General features: G+C 41.1%; 1 protein-coding gene across 3 annotated transcripts in view; it reads right to left on the minus strand.

The window, feature by feature from the left end:
- ECPAS (Ecm29 proteasome adaptor and scaffold) overlaps nt 1-14,136 on the minus strand; it is a 111,009-nt gene that overhangs the window by 45,008 nt on the left and 51,865 nt on the right. For all 3 annotated transcript variants that reach the window (XM_055427579.2, XM_055427576.2, XM_055427577.2), the window contains 7 exons: nt 8,030-8,115; nt 7,716-7,794; nt 5,854-5,903; nt 4,774-4,840; nt 4,557-4,679; nt 1,688-1,791; nt 1,171-1,294 (listed from right to left, as the gene is read on the minus strand). In XM_055427579.2, coding sequence (XP_055283554.1) covers nt 1,171-1,294; nt 1,688-1,791; nt 4,557-4,679; nt 4,774-4,840; nt 5,854-5,903; nt 7,716-7,794; nt 8,030-8,115 — 633 coding nt within the window. The remainder of the gene's footprint in view (nt 1-1,170; nt 1,295-1,687; nt 1,792-4,556; nt 4,680-4,773; nt 4,841-5,853; nt 5,904-7,715; nt 7,795-8,029; nt 8,116-14,136) is intronic.

A 14,136-nucleotide genomic window follows, 5' to 3' on the forward strand; every position in this document is an offset into this window, starting at 1 on the left:
TTCAAAGAATAAACCTACTCCGGGCATCTACTGACAAAGTCGCGCCAGGGCACTGAATGCCAGCTATTTTCATTAATAATGAAGGTAGAAGAAAAATATTAGCATGAAAGCACCTTCTGCCCCCAACTATGGCAGTGCTACAGGGAAGTGAAACATGGTTGCCACAAACTGCCCTCCAACACCTATAAGATGTCTGTCTACACAAAAAGCTAAGACTACCAGTAGAGATGAAGGCAGTAAGCTGTCCCCCAGCACACTTACAGGAACATTCATGTAAAAAGTCGGACAGGTCTGGGTTGTGACTGCCAATTCCCTGATCTACCAGTAAAACAGGAGACTTGCAAAAAGCAGATATGATGTTCTCTCATGAACACAGGGGAAAAAATCTGAACTGTTCCCTAAAGTGTTCTTAAATTTACAGTGCCCTAAATAATGCCCTTAAAAATAAAAAGATATATTTGGGGGAATTCCCCCGGCAATTCAATGGTTAGGATTCCATGCTCTCACTGCTGAGGGCCCAGGTTCAAACCCTGGTAGGGGAACTAAGATCCCACATCCCACAGGCTGCATGGCAGGACTGAAAAAATAAACACAAAAATAAGAGTTAATATTTTTAAGCATGTCTTGCCAAGGGGAACAGAGAAGGCAATGGCACCCCACTCCAGTACTCTTGCCTGGAAAATGCCATGGACGGGAGGAGCCTGGTGGGCTGCAGTCCATGGGGTCGCTGAGAGTCAGACATGACTGAGTGACTTCACTTTCACTTTTCACTTTCATGAATTGGAGAGGGAAATGGCAACCCACTCCAGTGTTCTTGCCTGGAGAATCCCAGGGACAGGGGAGCCTGGTGGGCTGCCGTCTATGGGGTCGCACAGAGTCGGACACGACTGAAGCGACTTAGCAGCAGCAGCAGTAGCCAAGGGGAACAATTTTAAACACAGCCAAAATGTTGAAGAAACTAAGTAATTTAGATTTGGGCAGATTAATTACATTTGAGATTTATATTTTTCTCATCTTGTACCTCCCTCTTATTGTAAATACCAACATTTTTAGAAACTTTACTACTATTCAGCATTTAGTGATTAGCATTTTACAAAAAAAAAAAAAGGTATGTTTATTTTCATCATCACTATATGACTCAAGCTAATAATATGAAAGTAAATACCGTACCTTTTCTTGGATATAATATACCATTTCTGGGAAAGATGGCATCTGCTTAGAAGCACTGTCTTTCCTGTTTCTACCAGGAAGACACCTTAAAACTCGTTGTGCCTCTCCATGAACTTCTTCCCGCCTTCCGGAAAGATAAGAAAGATAAATAAATTTCACCAACTGGAGAATGATCATATGAAGACGAAGAACAGCAATTTTATCTGGCATCTGTTAAGTATATTCTTGGCTATGAATCATAAAATATGCAAAGAATCATAAAATACATGAGAAGCAATCACTTCTTTTTCTAAATTTCATTAGTCACGTGGCTTGCATCTTCGAATTTTACCCACAGGAAATAACAAGACAGGCTATGACTACAGGTCTGCATGCTGTGTCAAGGGGGCCATATTTTTAACTCTAATACATTGCCTCTAAATTCCACAAACTAATGCTACAAACAACATAAATTTTATTCAATTTTCAACTGAATTTGAAATAAACCCAAGTTCATATCAACACCTTTGAAACTTACGGGTCTCCTGCAGCTAACAAGAGCAAATATCTGGAAGGAATATGGTCTGAGGGAAACACCGTGCTGGCAAATTTCACAGCCACTTGTCGAACTTGAACTTCAGGCTATTGGACACATAAACACACACACACACACACACAAACACATAACACAGAGATTTAAAAAAAATTTCAAGTAACAACTCATTCCAGTCAAGGTAAGTCATTTTAACTGTAAACAATCAAAATTTAAGTTGATACTTCCATAAATATATCTAAATAAATAAAAATCTTTTTAGTCAAGATCTTTAACTATGTTGTTTAAAAGTCTCTGGACAAAGGCATTATTTAAAAAGTACTTTTATGACCTAAGGGGATCTCCCAAGTAAAGCAGGAAACCCCACCAAGAGCACTGTCAGAGAATATCTCTGTAGTTGCCTATCCTCAGCCCAACCTCGGGACCAAGGTCACAGGGGCAGTTTCCGGCCACCACCTCTGTTTCCTCAACTCTCAAGCTCTCAGTCGCATGAGTGAAATTCATATAGTTTGCAGGGAACACAAACAGAGCCTATTTGGAGTCCCTAAAAATTTAAAGTAAAATACAGCCAACACTTTCAGGTTAGCTCTAAAGTTAAAAATGACTCCAAAGCAAAATCTCAGCTGCCTACATATATCCAACTGGGGCTTCCCTGATAGCTCTGTTGGTAAAGAATTTGCTTGCAACGCAGAAGAATCCAGTTCGATTCCTGGGTAGGGAAGATCCGCTGGAGAAGGGATAGGCTACCCACGCCAGTATTCTTGGGCTTCCCTTGTGGCTCAGCTGGTAAAAAAATCTGTCTGCAATGCGGGTAGACCTGGCTTCAATCCCTGGGTTGGGAAGATCCCCTGCAGAAGGGAAAGGCTACCCACTCCAGCATTCTGGCCTGAAGAATTTCATGAACTGTATAGTCCATGGGGTCGCAAATAGTCGGACACGACTGAGCAACTTTCACTTTCACATATATTCAATTAACTTAAATAGATTGAGACTGCAGTCTATAAAAACAAAGTCCAACCAGAAAAAGCAGCGGTAGAGTCTAACGATGCTGACTTTATTCTCACGTACCCTCCCTCTGGGTCAGTCCTCCAGCCACAGCGTGAGATGAGAGGTGCTTAGAAACAAGTGCGACCTCCTCCATTCAGGTGTTCTTACTCCCCAGCATCCCCTTTATGGGCAACACACTAAGGACTAGTCGCTATGATTTAGCACTCAGTCTGGACGCCTTACATGTAGTCTGGGAGAACAAGTCAAACCACCCATGACTTGGTAATATTGTTACGTGACTGGATCTGCACAAGTATAACCAGTACCCATGTGCACTATACAAGCATTCCATTTTCTTATGAGCTTACTGATGAAGAGTTTTAAGTATGTGATTCTAATGAGCTTCCAAATAAGCCTGGACTATCTTGCTCATGTTATACGACCATGAACCAGGAACACTGGACAACAAGAGCATCTGACAACGGGACTCTATGTATAGTAAGATTTCTGAATGTTCATAATTATCCTGTCCTATTTCAACAGAAGCCAGACACGTTTCTGAACCTTTAATAATTCCCTCAATATAAATATGGAAGCCACATTCAGTAAGATGCAAATCATATTAATCTCACCAATATTTGACATTTTTCCCTCTTTAATCTCCCTCTCTTTCTATTCCTAGAAATAGAGGTCAAAAAACTGACTAAAGCAATACATAATATACTATTTTATACTGTATATTATATATCATATATACACATGTGTATAAGTATATTGGGCTTCCCTGGTGGCTCAGACAGTATAAAGTCTGCCTGTGATGTGGGAGATCTGGGTTTGACCCCTGGGTCGGGAAGATCCTCTGAAGAAGGACATGGCAACCCACTCCAGTATTCTTGCTTGGAGAATTCCATGGACTGAGGAGCCTGGTGGGCTACAGTCCATGGGGTCACAAAGAGTTGGTCATGACTAAGCAACAAACACTGCTGCTGCTGCTAAGTCACTTCAGTCGTGTCCGACTCTGTGCGACCCCATAGACGGCAGCCCACCAGGCTCCCCTGTCCCTGGGATTCTCCAGGCAAGAATACTGGAGTGGGATGCCATTTCCTTCTCCAATGCATGAAAGTGAAAAGTGAAAGTGAAGTCACTCAGTCGTGTCTGACTCTTAGCGACCCCACGGACTGCAGCCCACCAGGCTCCTCGGTCCATGGGATTTTCCAGGCAAGAGTACCGGAGTGGGGTGCCACTGCCTTCTCCAAAGCGACTAACACTATGTGTATGTAATCATAGATATTAAAAATTATCTTACAAACTTCCACAACAGGCAGATGAAGAGGACTAAAAGAAAGAAGAGTATGTATGATGGTACTGGCTTATTTCCTACAGACTCATTTTGACACATAAAATGTGTCTTTCCTTCTGCTCTTCTCCCCCAGTGTTACCTAAAGAACTCCACTCCAACGGACTGTAGGGCTCAACTACCAATTAAAACAAAACACTTCCAACCAGGAGAACGTGACATTAAGAACAGTTCTCCAACAAGAAAGGCTTTAAACATAAGGCGTCTGTCCATATCACTACTCCTTCTCTAAAATCATATTTCCATACCGAAGAATTAAAAACACATCACATTAGAATTTTCCATTCAAACAGCTATTTTCTATGCCTAGTTTGTGCCTAGAAATCTTGGTTTGAAAGGCAAGACTGACAGTAAAGGACTCTACAGGGGCAAAAAAAAATCATAAATCACAGTCCAGGGGAAAGCAAATACTCTTTTTCATTATTAAGAAGAAAAGCAATTCAAATTTTGATCATAAAAATATAAAATGTGCACACTACCTGCCACTGTGGTTCACACAGTTGGACCTACCTTTATTAAATACGAGGCCACAAGTGCCTCCATGAGAGTCCGCTGTGCGCCTTCCAAAGTACTGTAAGCTCCAACCATCATGGATAATGCTTCTTGAATAGCGAGTCGCGTCTCGGGCTCTTCCTGTGAAAGATGATAAAAACAGTGTTTCCTTCACCGCTGAGTTTCTGGCTGAGCGTCCAAACAGAAAGCACACACTTGCCAGGTGTTTCCCTACCTTACACAGGGCTTCAAAAAGCTGCTGCACAAGAGCTATATCCTTAGTGAATAAATGTGGCATTCGACTGCAAGAGAATGTGAGACCATCATTACTATCAAAAATTTCCATAAGGCAGGAAAAAAACGAAACTAAACACACATTTTCCTAAACTTGCACTTTCACCTCTGGGCACCATGTGAGCTCCCCAAAGAACCAAACATTTTTTAAAGTCAATATTTAATTCTACTGTCTAATCCAAGTAACTCTAGATTAATATACTTGTTATCCAGATAGTCTCACTAGAATATTCCATGCATTCAGTTAACATTTCTGATTTTGAAATAAAGAAAAGAGATGAGACTAAATGATATTTAAACTAAAGACTATGGTGACAAGAAGCTCTGTCAGCCGCATGCCAGCACACGAGGGACAGGGTCTGTTGACAGCGCTGTGCTGTATCAGCTGATATGAAACGACCATCTTCTGAGCCCCAAACTCCTTCCATGCACAGTGCAGAAGAGCCCAGCCTAGTCTCCACAGGCCAATACAGAACCTGTGCAGGGGTGCAGGCAGCGGTTAGGGCCACTGAGGATGCTGATCCTCTCACCCCCTGCTCTGAAATATGTGAAGAAACAGGAAACCAGGAAGAAGTGGGTGCAGGAAACCATACTAAACAAAGGAGAGAAAAAAAAATCCACCTTTGGAAACTCAAGAATCATAACACTATCAGAAAAGAGAATCACTAGAAAAACCCTTGATTATTGATATTATAAACACTAGTAATAAGTCGTAACAAGAACACTTAAGATCAATCGAATGTCTCTATGCAGGGTACAAGAAAACTAACACGTTAGGACACAATCCAGCTCAAAATCTCATTTCAAGACTGCCATTTAATACGGTAACATATCTTCAAATGTAAATTGAGACGTCTCACATCATTCTCCTTCTACAAGGAAGACATTTCTAAACAACCTATGGCCATTAAATAATTTCCTTTCAGAATCATAACAAATTTATTATCCATCCATTATTAAATGCCACAATTTTTCTTAGTTTACCAACAAGGTATCTCTCACTGAAAAGGAGTTTACTCACCTGGAGAGTTTTCCAACAGCTGAATATGCCATAGACAGTAGCTTAGGGTCCTTGAAATTAAGAAAAAAAAAAAAAAAGAACAAAAAAGCAGACAGAACAAAAACACAGTAAACGGCAAAACCTTTTTGCTGCAATGAAATGCATTATTTTACTCCTTGTTAAACCTAAGTCTCACTGTGCCTAACTACATGATACCAGAATCTGAACAAAACAAATAAAAATGTCCAAACCCAGGATGCATCAGACTACTAAAAGAAAAAACAAAACAAAACTTTCCATCCCCCACTCACTTCAAAAGGAAAACGCAGAGGTCATACAATACAAAAGTTTCTCTCCACTGATGCTAACTTCAGGATCCTTTCAATACTATGTAACCTGCAAATACCAAAATTCACCACCAACATACTAGGAAGACAGCTTAACTTATTAGAAAATTCATCACTGCCCAACAGACTAGGATTCACCCTCTCACCCCAAATTTCACGACGCAGGAGAGCAACTGTCTAAAAATCTGCACTATAGTAAATTGCTTCTTCTCATATCTTTCACCTTAAAAAGTTACAGGGATCATAGTATTTGGGTGAGTTAGTGAGGGTTGCACTCAAGATACACACAGAATTTTACACTGCTTTATGAAAATCAGGATTGTGACATTACTCGGAATACAGCAGCACTTCTGTGAGCTGAAGTTTATACACTTCACAAAGGATTCACACACCTACATGGCCTGTCTTATTGGCTCATCTGTTGGGAAGACATGCAAGTGTCATCTGGAGGTTAAGATAATTACAGCCCTGTAGATGATCTGGCCACTCTAATCTAGTCTCAAATATATAGCATTTTTATTTCTACCAGCCATCCAAAGCACTTATCTAAGACATAAACATAATCTGAAAGGTTCCCAAGGCCTTAAGCACTATGCAAGCTCTGTTCACGCAACAGAAGAAAACAGGAGAGTCAGGCCAAGGGCTGCCCCAAAGCATAGCTGCACAACAAGTGAACAGTTTTCATATATAATAACATCTACTAACACGCCTGCACTGTGCTAAATTAGCTCATTTAATCTTCACAATCATCTATAATCATTTAATCTTCACCATAATCCAATGAAATGATACTATTAGCCTCATTCTTCTAATAAAGAAAGGAGGTCCAAAGAATTTAAGTTACTCACGAAGGAACAAAGCTAGGATTCAAACTCTATTCTAACTCCAACTGGCAAAATACTGGTCACTATACTACTGCAAACATGCATTCATATTTAGCTAAGACTTAGGAAAAGAACATTATAACTAGAGTTCTTAAAACTTTACCTTTCTTCTTTTTAGCCAATTCCCTTGAAACAACTAGAAATGGCAAGAGTGATACAGCAAGGAGAAACAGGATTTGAAAAACTACAATCCAGGGATTCCTCATCCCACTTAGCTTAAGGAATCAAAAATTTACTGAATGCATGTTTTGACAGTTTTGAATCAATAAAATCTCAGTCTCTGAGAATTAACACAGTTTCTCAATACAAGCAAATCCAAATAGACCTATATGGAAATAAATCATAAAATCTAATTCTTTTCATTCCATTTTTGTACATTTTCTAAAATAAAATGTACCAGCTTTTTAAAATGTTACATAAAGAAATGATAAGACCACCTGAAGATCCATATCAATTTTTAATGTTTATTTCCCAAAAAAGGGGCAAAAGATGGTGGTGATTTCTGAAATTTGCACCACCTCAATTAAAAATGTTAAGAAATGATGGAACAACAGCAAACTTTAACTGTATCAACATACAGACCAGGAAAGTTTCTAACAGAATTTAAAAACTAAAATATTAACAAAAATTGAAAAAAAAACAAGTCACTTACTTCTTTGTATTCATTGATTAGCTTGGTGAGACCATTCAAAAGCATTGGACCTAATGGCTTAATCTTGATTTCTGGACAGCTTGTTAAAAAACGACATATACATAAAGCAAGATGTAAGAATCTCGTAATTACGTATTGTTTCAGATTATTACTTAAAACAGAGACATAACTGATATAAGTTTAAATAATCTATCAAAATGTGACATATTTTAAGGTAAGCAAACACATTTTTTTTCTAGCTAGGTAAGATACTCTTACATCCCTTCATCACTCCGAACGGCTTGAAAACTTTACAAACAGTGCAAAAAACTTACGTTACACAAATGTGATGCACAAATTGCAGGGATAATGTTCTTAATTTTGAATTTGTATTTGTACCAAAGAGTCCGTCATACACCACCTATGAAAACAGAACATCAAGAATACCAATTAAGAAGAACAGCAATTTATTATTTTCAAATACGACTGAGGATTCAACAGTAGGTCTTTTGTACTACACTTTGTTCTTCAAAATTAATGCAGTTCTCCTTCACCAAGTATCTTAGCTGATGGCCGCAGGAAGCCAACAAGTAGCTTCAATTAACAATCTGGATAAGGATAACAAACACAGTGGTTGCTGGTTCAAGTCTGTGCTATTTGTGGGGTGACCACTAGGAAGCAACACAGAGTTCACGCTGCAGTGGGCCACCACTCACACAGAGAACATGTTTTCAAAATAAGTTCACATGGGATTAAGCAACCCCATGGGGTTGCAAAGAGTCGGACACGACTGAGCGACTGAACTGAACTGAATACCTCCCAAATCATTTAATCTGCTGATGTCCTCTGCGTGAGAGTGGTGGCCCACTGCAGCATGAACTGTGCTGCTTCCGAGTGGTCGCCCCACAAATAGCGCAGACTTGAACCATCAACCACTGTGTTTGTTATGCAGACGGTTTATTGAAGCTACTTGCTGGCGTCCTACAGCCGTCAGCTAGAATACTTGTGTGAAAGACACTGCATTAATTTTGAAGAACAAAGTATAGTACAAAAGATCACAAACTGATCACATGGACCACAGCCTTGTATAACTCAATGAAATTATGAGCCATGCTGTGTAGGGCCACCCAAGACAGATGGGTCATGATGGAGAGTTCTGACAAAATGTGGTCCACTGGAGAAGGGAATGACAAACCACTTCAGTATTCTTGCCTTGAGAACCCCAAACAGTATGAAAAGGCAAAAAGATAAGACACTGGAAGATGAACTCCCCAGGCTGGTAGGTGCCCAATATGCTACAGGAGATCAGTGGAGAAATAACTCCAGAAAGAATGAAGATGGAGCCAAAACAAAAACAACACCCAGTTTTGGATGTGACTGGTGATGGAAGTAAAGCTCAATGCTATAAAGAACAATACTGCATAGGAACCTGAAATGTTAGATCCATAAATCAAGGCAAATTGGAAGTGGTCAACCTGGTGGGCTGCCGTCTATGGGATCACACAGAGTCGGACACGACTGAAGCAACTTAGCAGCAGCAGCAGGAAGTGGTCAAACAGGACATGGCAAGAGCGAGCATTGACATTTTAGGAATCAGTGAGCTAAAATGGACTGGAATGGGTGAGTTTAACTCAGATGACCATTATATCTACTACTGTGGGAAAGAATCCCTTAGAAGAAATGGCGTAGCCATTATAGTCAACAAGAGAGTCCAAAATGCAGTACTTCGATGCAATCTCAAAAACGAGAGCATGATCTCCGTTTATTTCCAAAGCAAATCATTCAATATCACAGTAATCCAAGTTTATGCCCTAACCAATAATGCTGAAGAAGCTGACGTGGAATGGTTCTATGAAGACCTATAAGACCTTCTAGAACTAACACCCAAAAAGATGTCCTTTTCATTATAGGGGACTGGAACGCAAAAGTAGGAAGTCAGTATTTACCTGAAGTAACAGGCAAATTTGGCCTTGGAGTACAAAACAAAGCAGGACAAAGGCTAACAAAGTTTTGCCAAGAGAACGCACTGGTCATAGCAAACACTCTCTTCCAACAACACAAGAGAAGACTCTACACGTGGACATCACCAGATGGTCAATACCGAAATCAGAATGATTATACTCTTTGCAGCCAAAGATGAAGAAGCTCCATACAGTCAGCAAAAAACAAGACCCGGAGCTGACTGTGGCTCAGATCATGAACTCCTTATTGTCAAATTCAGACTTAAATTGAAGAAAGAAGGGAAAACCACAAGACCATTCAGGTATGACCTAAATCAAATGCCTTATGATTATACAGTGGAAGTGAAAAATAGATTCAAGGTATTAGATCTGATAGAGTGCCTGAAAAACTATGGATGGAGGTTTGTGACACTGTACAGGAGGCAGTGATCAAGACCATTCCCAAGAAAAAGAAATGCAAAAAGGCAAAATGGTTGTCTGAGAAGGCCTTACAAATAGCTAAGAAAAAAAAAAGACACAAAAGGCAAAGGAGAAAAGGAAAGATATACCCATTTGAATGCAGAGTTCCAAAGAATAGCAAGGAGAGATAAGAAAGCCTTCCTCAGCGATCAATGCAAAGAAACAGAGGAAAACAACAGAATGGGAAAGATAGAGATCTCTTCAAGAAAATTAGAGATACCAAGGGAACATTCCATGAAAAGATGGGCACAATAAAGGACAGAAATGGTATGGACCTAACAGAAGATTTTAAGAAGAGGTGGCAAGAATACACAGACGAACTGTACAAAGAAGATCTTCATGACTCAGATAATCACGATGGTGTGATCACTCACCTAGAGCCGGACATCCTAGAATGCAAAGTCAAGTGGGCCTTAGGAAGCATCACTACGAACAAAGCTAGTGGAGGTGATGGAATTCCAGTTGAGCAATTTTAAATCCTAAAAGATGATGCTGCGAATGTGCTGCACTCAATATGCCAACAAATTTGGAAAACTCAGCAATGGTCACAGGACTGGAAAAGGTCAGTTTTCATTCCAATCCCAAAGAAAGGCAATGCCAAAGAATGCTCAAACTACCGCACAATTGTACTCATCTCACACGCTAGCGAAGTAATGCTCAAAATTTTCCAAGCCAGGCTTCCCACAGTAAATAAACTGTGAACTTCCAGATGTTCAAGCTGGATTTAGAAAAGTCAGAGGAACCAGAGATCCAATTGCTAACATCCGCTGGATCATCAAAAAAGCAAGAGAGTTCCAGAAAAACATCTACTTCTGCTTTATTGACGACACCAAAGCCTTTGACTGCGTGGATCACAACAAACTGGAAAATTCTTCAAGAGATGGGACTACCAGACCACTAGACCTGCCTCCTGAGAAATCTGTATGCAGGTCAAGAAGCAACAGTTAGAACGGACATGGAACAACAGACTGTTGCCAAACTGGGAAAGGAGTACGTCAAGGCTGTATATTGTCACCTTGCTTATTTAACTTATATGCAGAGTACATCATGAGGAACACTGGGCTGGAAGAAGCACAAGCTGGAATCAAGATTGCCGGGAGAAATATCAATAACCTCAGATAAGGAGATGACACCACCCTTATGGCACAAAGTGAAGAGGAACTAAAAAGCCTCTTGATGAAAGTGAAAGAGGAGAGTGAAAAAGTTGGCTTAAAGCTCAACATTCAGAAAACAAAGATCATGGCATCTGGTCCCATCACTTCATGGCAAATAGATGGGGAAACAGTGGAAACAGTGTCAGACTTTATTTTCCTGGGCTCCAAAATCACTGCAGATGGTGACTGCAGCCATAAAATTAAAAGACGCTTGCTCCTTGGAAGAAAAGTTATGACCAACCTAGACAGCATATTAAAAAGCAGTGACATTACTTTGCCAACAAAGGTCCGTCTAGTCAAAGCTACGGTTTTTCCAGTGGTCATGTATGGATGTGAGAGTTGGACTAGAAAGAAAGCTGAGCACCAAAAAACTGATGCTTTTGATCTGTGATGTTGGAGAAGACTCAGCCTGAGAGTCCCTTGGACTGCAAGGAGATCCAACCAGTTCATTCTAAAGGAAATCAGTCCTGAACATTCATTGGAAGGACTGATGCTGAAGCTGAAACTCCAATCCTTTGGCCACCTGATGCGAAAAACTGACTCTTTTGAAGAGACCCTGATGCTGGGAAAGATTGAAGGTGGGAGGAGAAGGGGACAACAGAGGATAAGATGGTTGAATGGCATCACCAACTCAAGTTTGAGCAAGCTCCGGGAGTTGTGATGGACAGGGAAGCCTGGCGTGCTGCAGTCCATGGGCTCGCAGAGTCGGACACAACTGAGCAACTGAACTGAGCTGAATGACAAAGTGTACACCTACAAGAAGTCTATGAATATTCTGCCACATAATTCTAGCTGCTTATTATATAACGTAGCCTTACTACCACCACCATTTCTGAACCAAAATTATTAAGCCACTATCAGGGAAAAGTGTCTAGTAAGCAAAATGGAAGCAGCACTGTGACTATTTTATGTTTATGGAAACACAGAACACAGTATTTGACATCAGTCAAGGACTTCCCTATAGTAAAGAATAATAGTAAAGAATCTGATAGTAAAGAATCAGCTAGTAAAGAATCTGCCTGCAATGCAGGAGACCCAGGTTCGATCCCTGGGTCAGGAAAATCCCCTGGAGAAGGAAATGGCAACCCACTCCAGTATTCTTGCCTGGAGAATACCATGGACAGAGGAGCCTGGTGGGCTACAGTTAATGGGGTTGCAAAGAGTTGGACACGACTGAGTGACTAACACTGCTGCTACTAAATATTGGAGAGCAGATACTAGGAATAAAAGTTGTATCACCTAGAAGGAGGAAGCAGAACAAATAAGCCTTAAGAAGGAGAGAGATGAAGACAGAAGTTAGGAAGAGGAAGCAGCCACCGAAATAAGTCTTAAGAGGGAGAGACGTGAAGACAGAAGTCAATGTCCACCATATACATACAGTGAGCAAGATGAGGGTGTTCTTACTTTGGTACTGAAAGGGAGGAGAGGCAGGAAATAGGAACATTCTAGATGGGAGGGGGCCCACTAGAGAAAATCCTGAAACCGGAGCAGATGTTGAGGGGCACTACACCGTTCCGTTCCGTTCAGTCGTGTCCAACTCTTTGCGACCCCGTGGACTGTAGCCTACCAGGCTTCTCCGTCCATGGGATTCTCCAGGCAAGAATACTGGAGTGGGTTACCACTTCCTTCTCCAGGGGATCTTCCCAACCCAGGGATCGAACCCGGGTCTACTGCATTGGAGGCAGACGCTTTAACCTCTGAGCCACCAGGGAAGCACTACACCAGGAGTCATGAAACAGAGCCATGAAAATGGCTCACTTAAGAGCCACGATCTTTGCTGGTATGTAAGGCACAGGGCGAGGGGTGCTGAGATACAAGACCAGTCGGGAAATAACTGCTGCCTTTCCACCATTTACTGAGAACTTCCTCACTGAATGAGTGCTAGCAGCATGCTCTCAATCTTCTATCAGCTATCCCACTCAAGTTTTTACAACACTGCTATGAGCTATCCACTATCATCACACCCATTCTACAGATTTTTTTTTAATGTTTAAAGAAAAACAGGGGAAAATTCTATGGTTTATTTAAGATGAAAAGTTGTATTTGTTGTTTATAGTCACTAAGTCACGTCTGACTCTTTGCAACCCCATGGACTGTAGCCAGCCAGGCTCCTCTGTCCATGGGATTTCCCAGGCAAGAACACTGGACTGGCTTACCATTTCCTTCTCCAAGGGATCTTTCTAACCCAGGCATCGAACCCGCCTCTCCTACGTTGGTAGGTGGGTTCTTTACCACTGAGCCACAAGGGAAGCCCTATTTAAGATCAAAAGCAAGTAACTAACGACAAAACCATGCTCAAATAAATTGTCTCTAGAGCTGGACTGGTCATCACTTGAATGAAAGGCAAGGGCTTTTGCGGAGGGGCTCATATCCCATACCAAAAGAGTACAAAGATTTCCAAGTGCAAAAATAACTCTGGTGGCCACACACAAAACAGACTGGCTCTGGGCAAGATGGGGCAACAAGGAAGACAACTGTGACAAGCAAAACAAGAAGTGACGATCTCCGGTAACGTCAGCACCTGCCCTAGGGAGACGAAGAAACCAGGCGGCAGAGCTCAGAGGCTGTGGCCACTGCCTACATGTGGGGCTCCAATCAAGGACGACTCATTATTCCACTCCACTGAACAAGCTTCTGCTGCTACCATTTTTGGAAAAACACGGCTCAGAAAAGCAATAGGTTGAAAGGGGTTATCACCATACGTTTAGAGCGCATGGTGACCACAGAGGGGATATAGTCTATAATCAAAAAACTTTACTATGTTTTCATGTGGGCCATTTTTTAAAGGCCTTATAGATTTTGTTTGAAGCTCAACATTCAGAAAACAAAGATCGTGGCATCTGGTCCCATCACTTCACGGGAAATAGA

Source organism: Moschus berezovskii, chromosome 7 (assembly GCF_049115385.1).
Source record: "Moschus berezovskii isolate FMDL1 chromosome 7, NW_MosBer_1.0, whole genome shotgun sequence".
NCBI lineage: Eukaryota > Metazoa > Chordata > Mammalia > Artiodactyla > Moschidae > Moschus > Moschus berezovskii.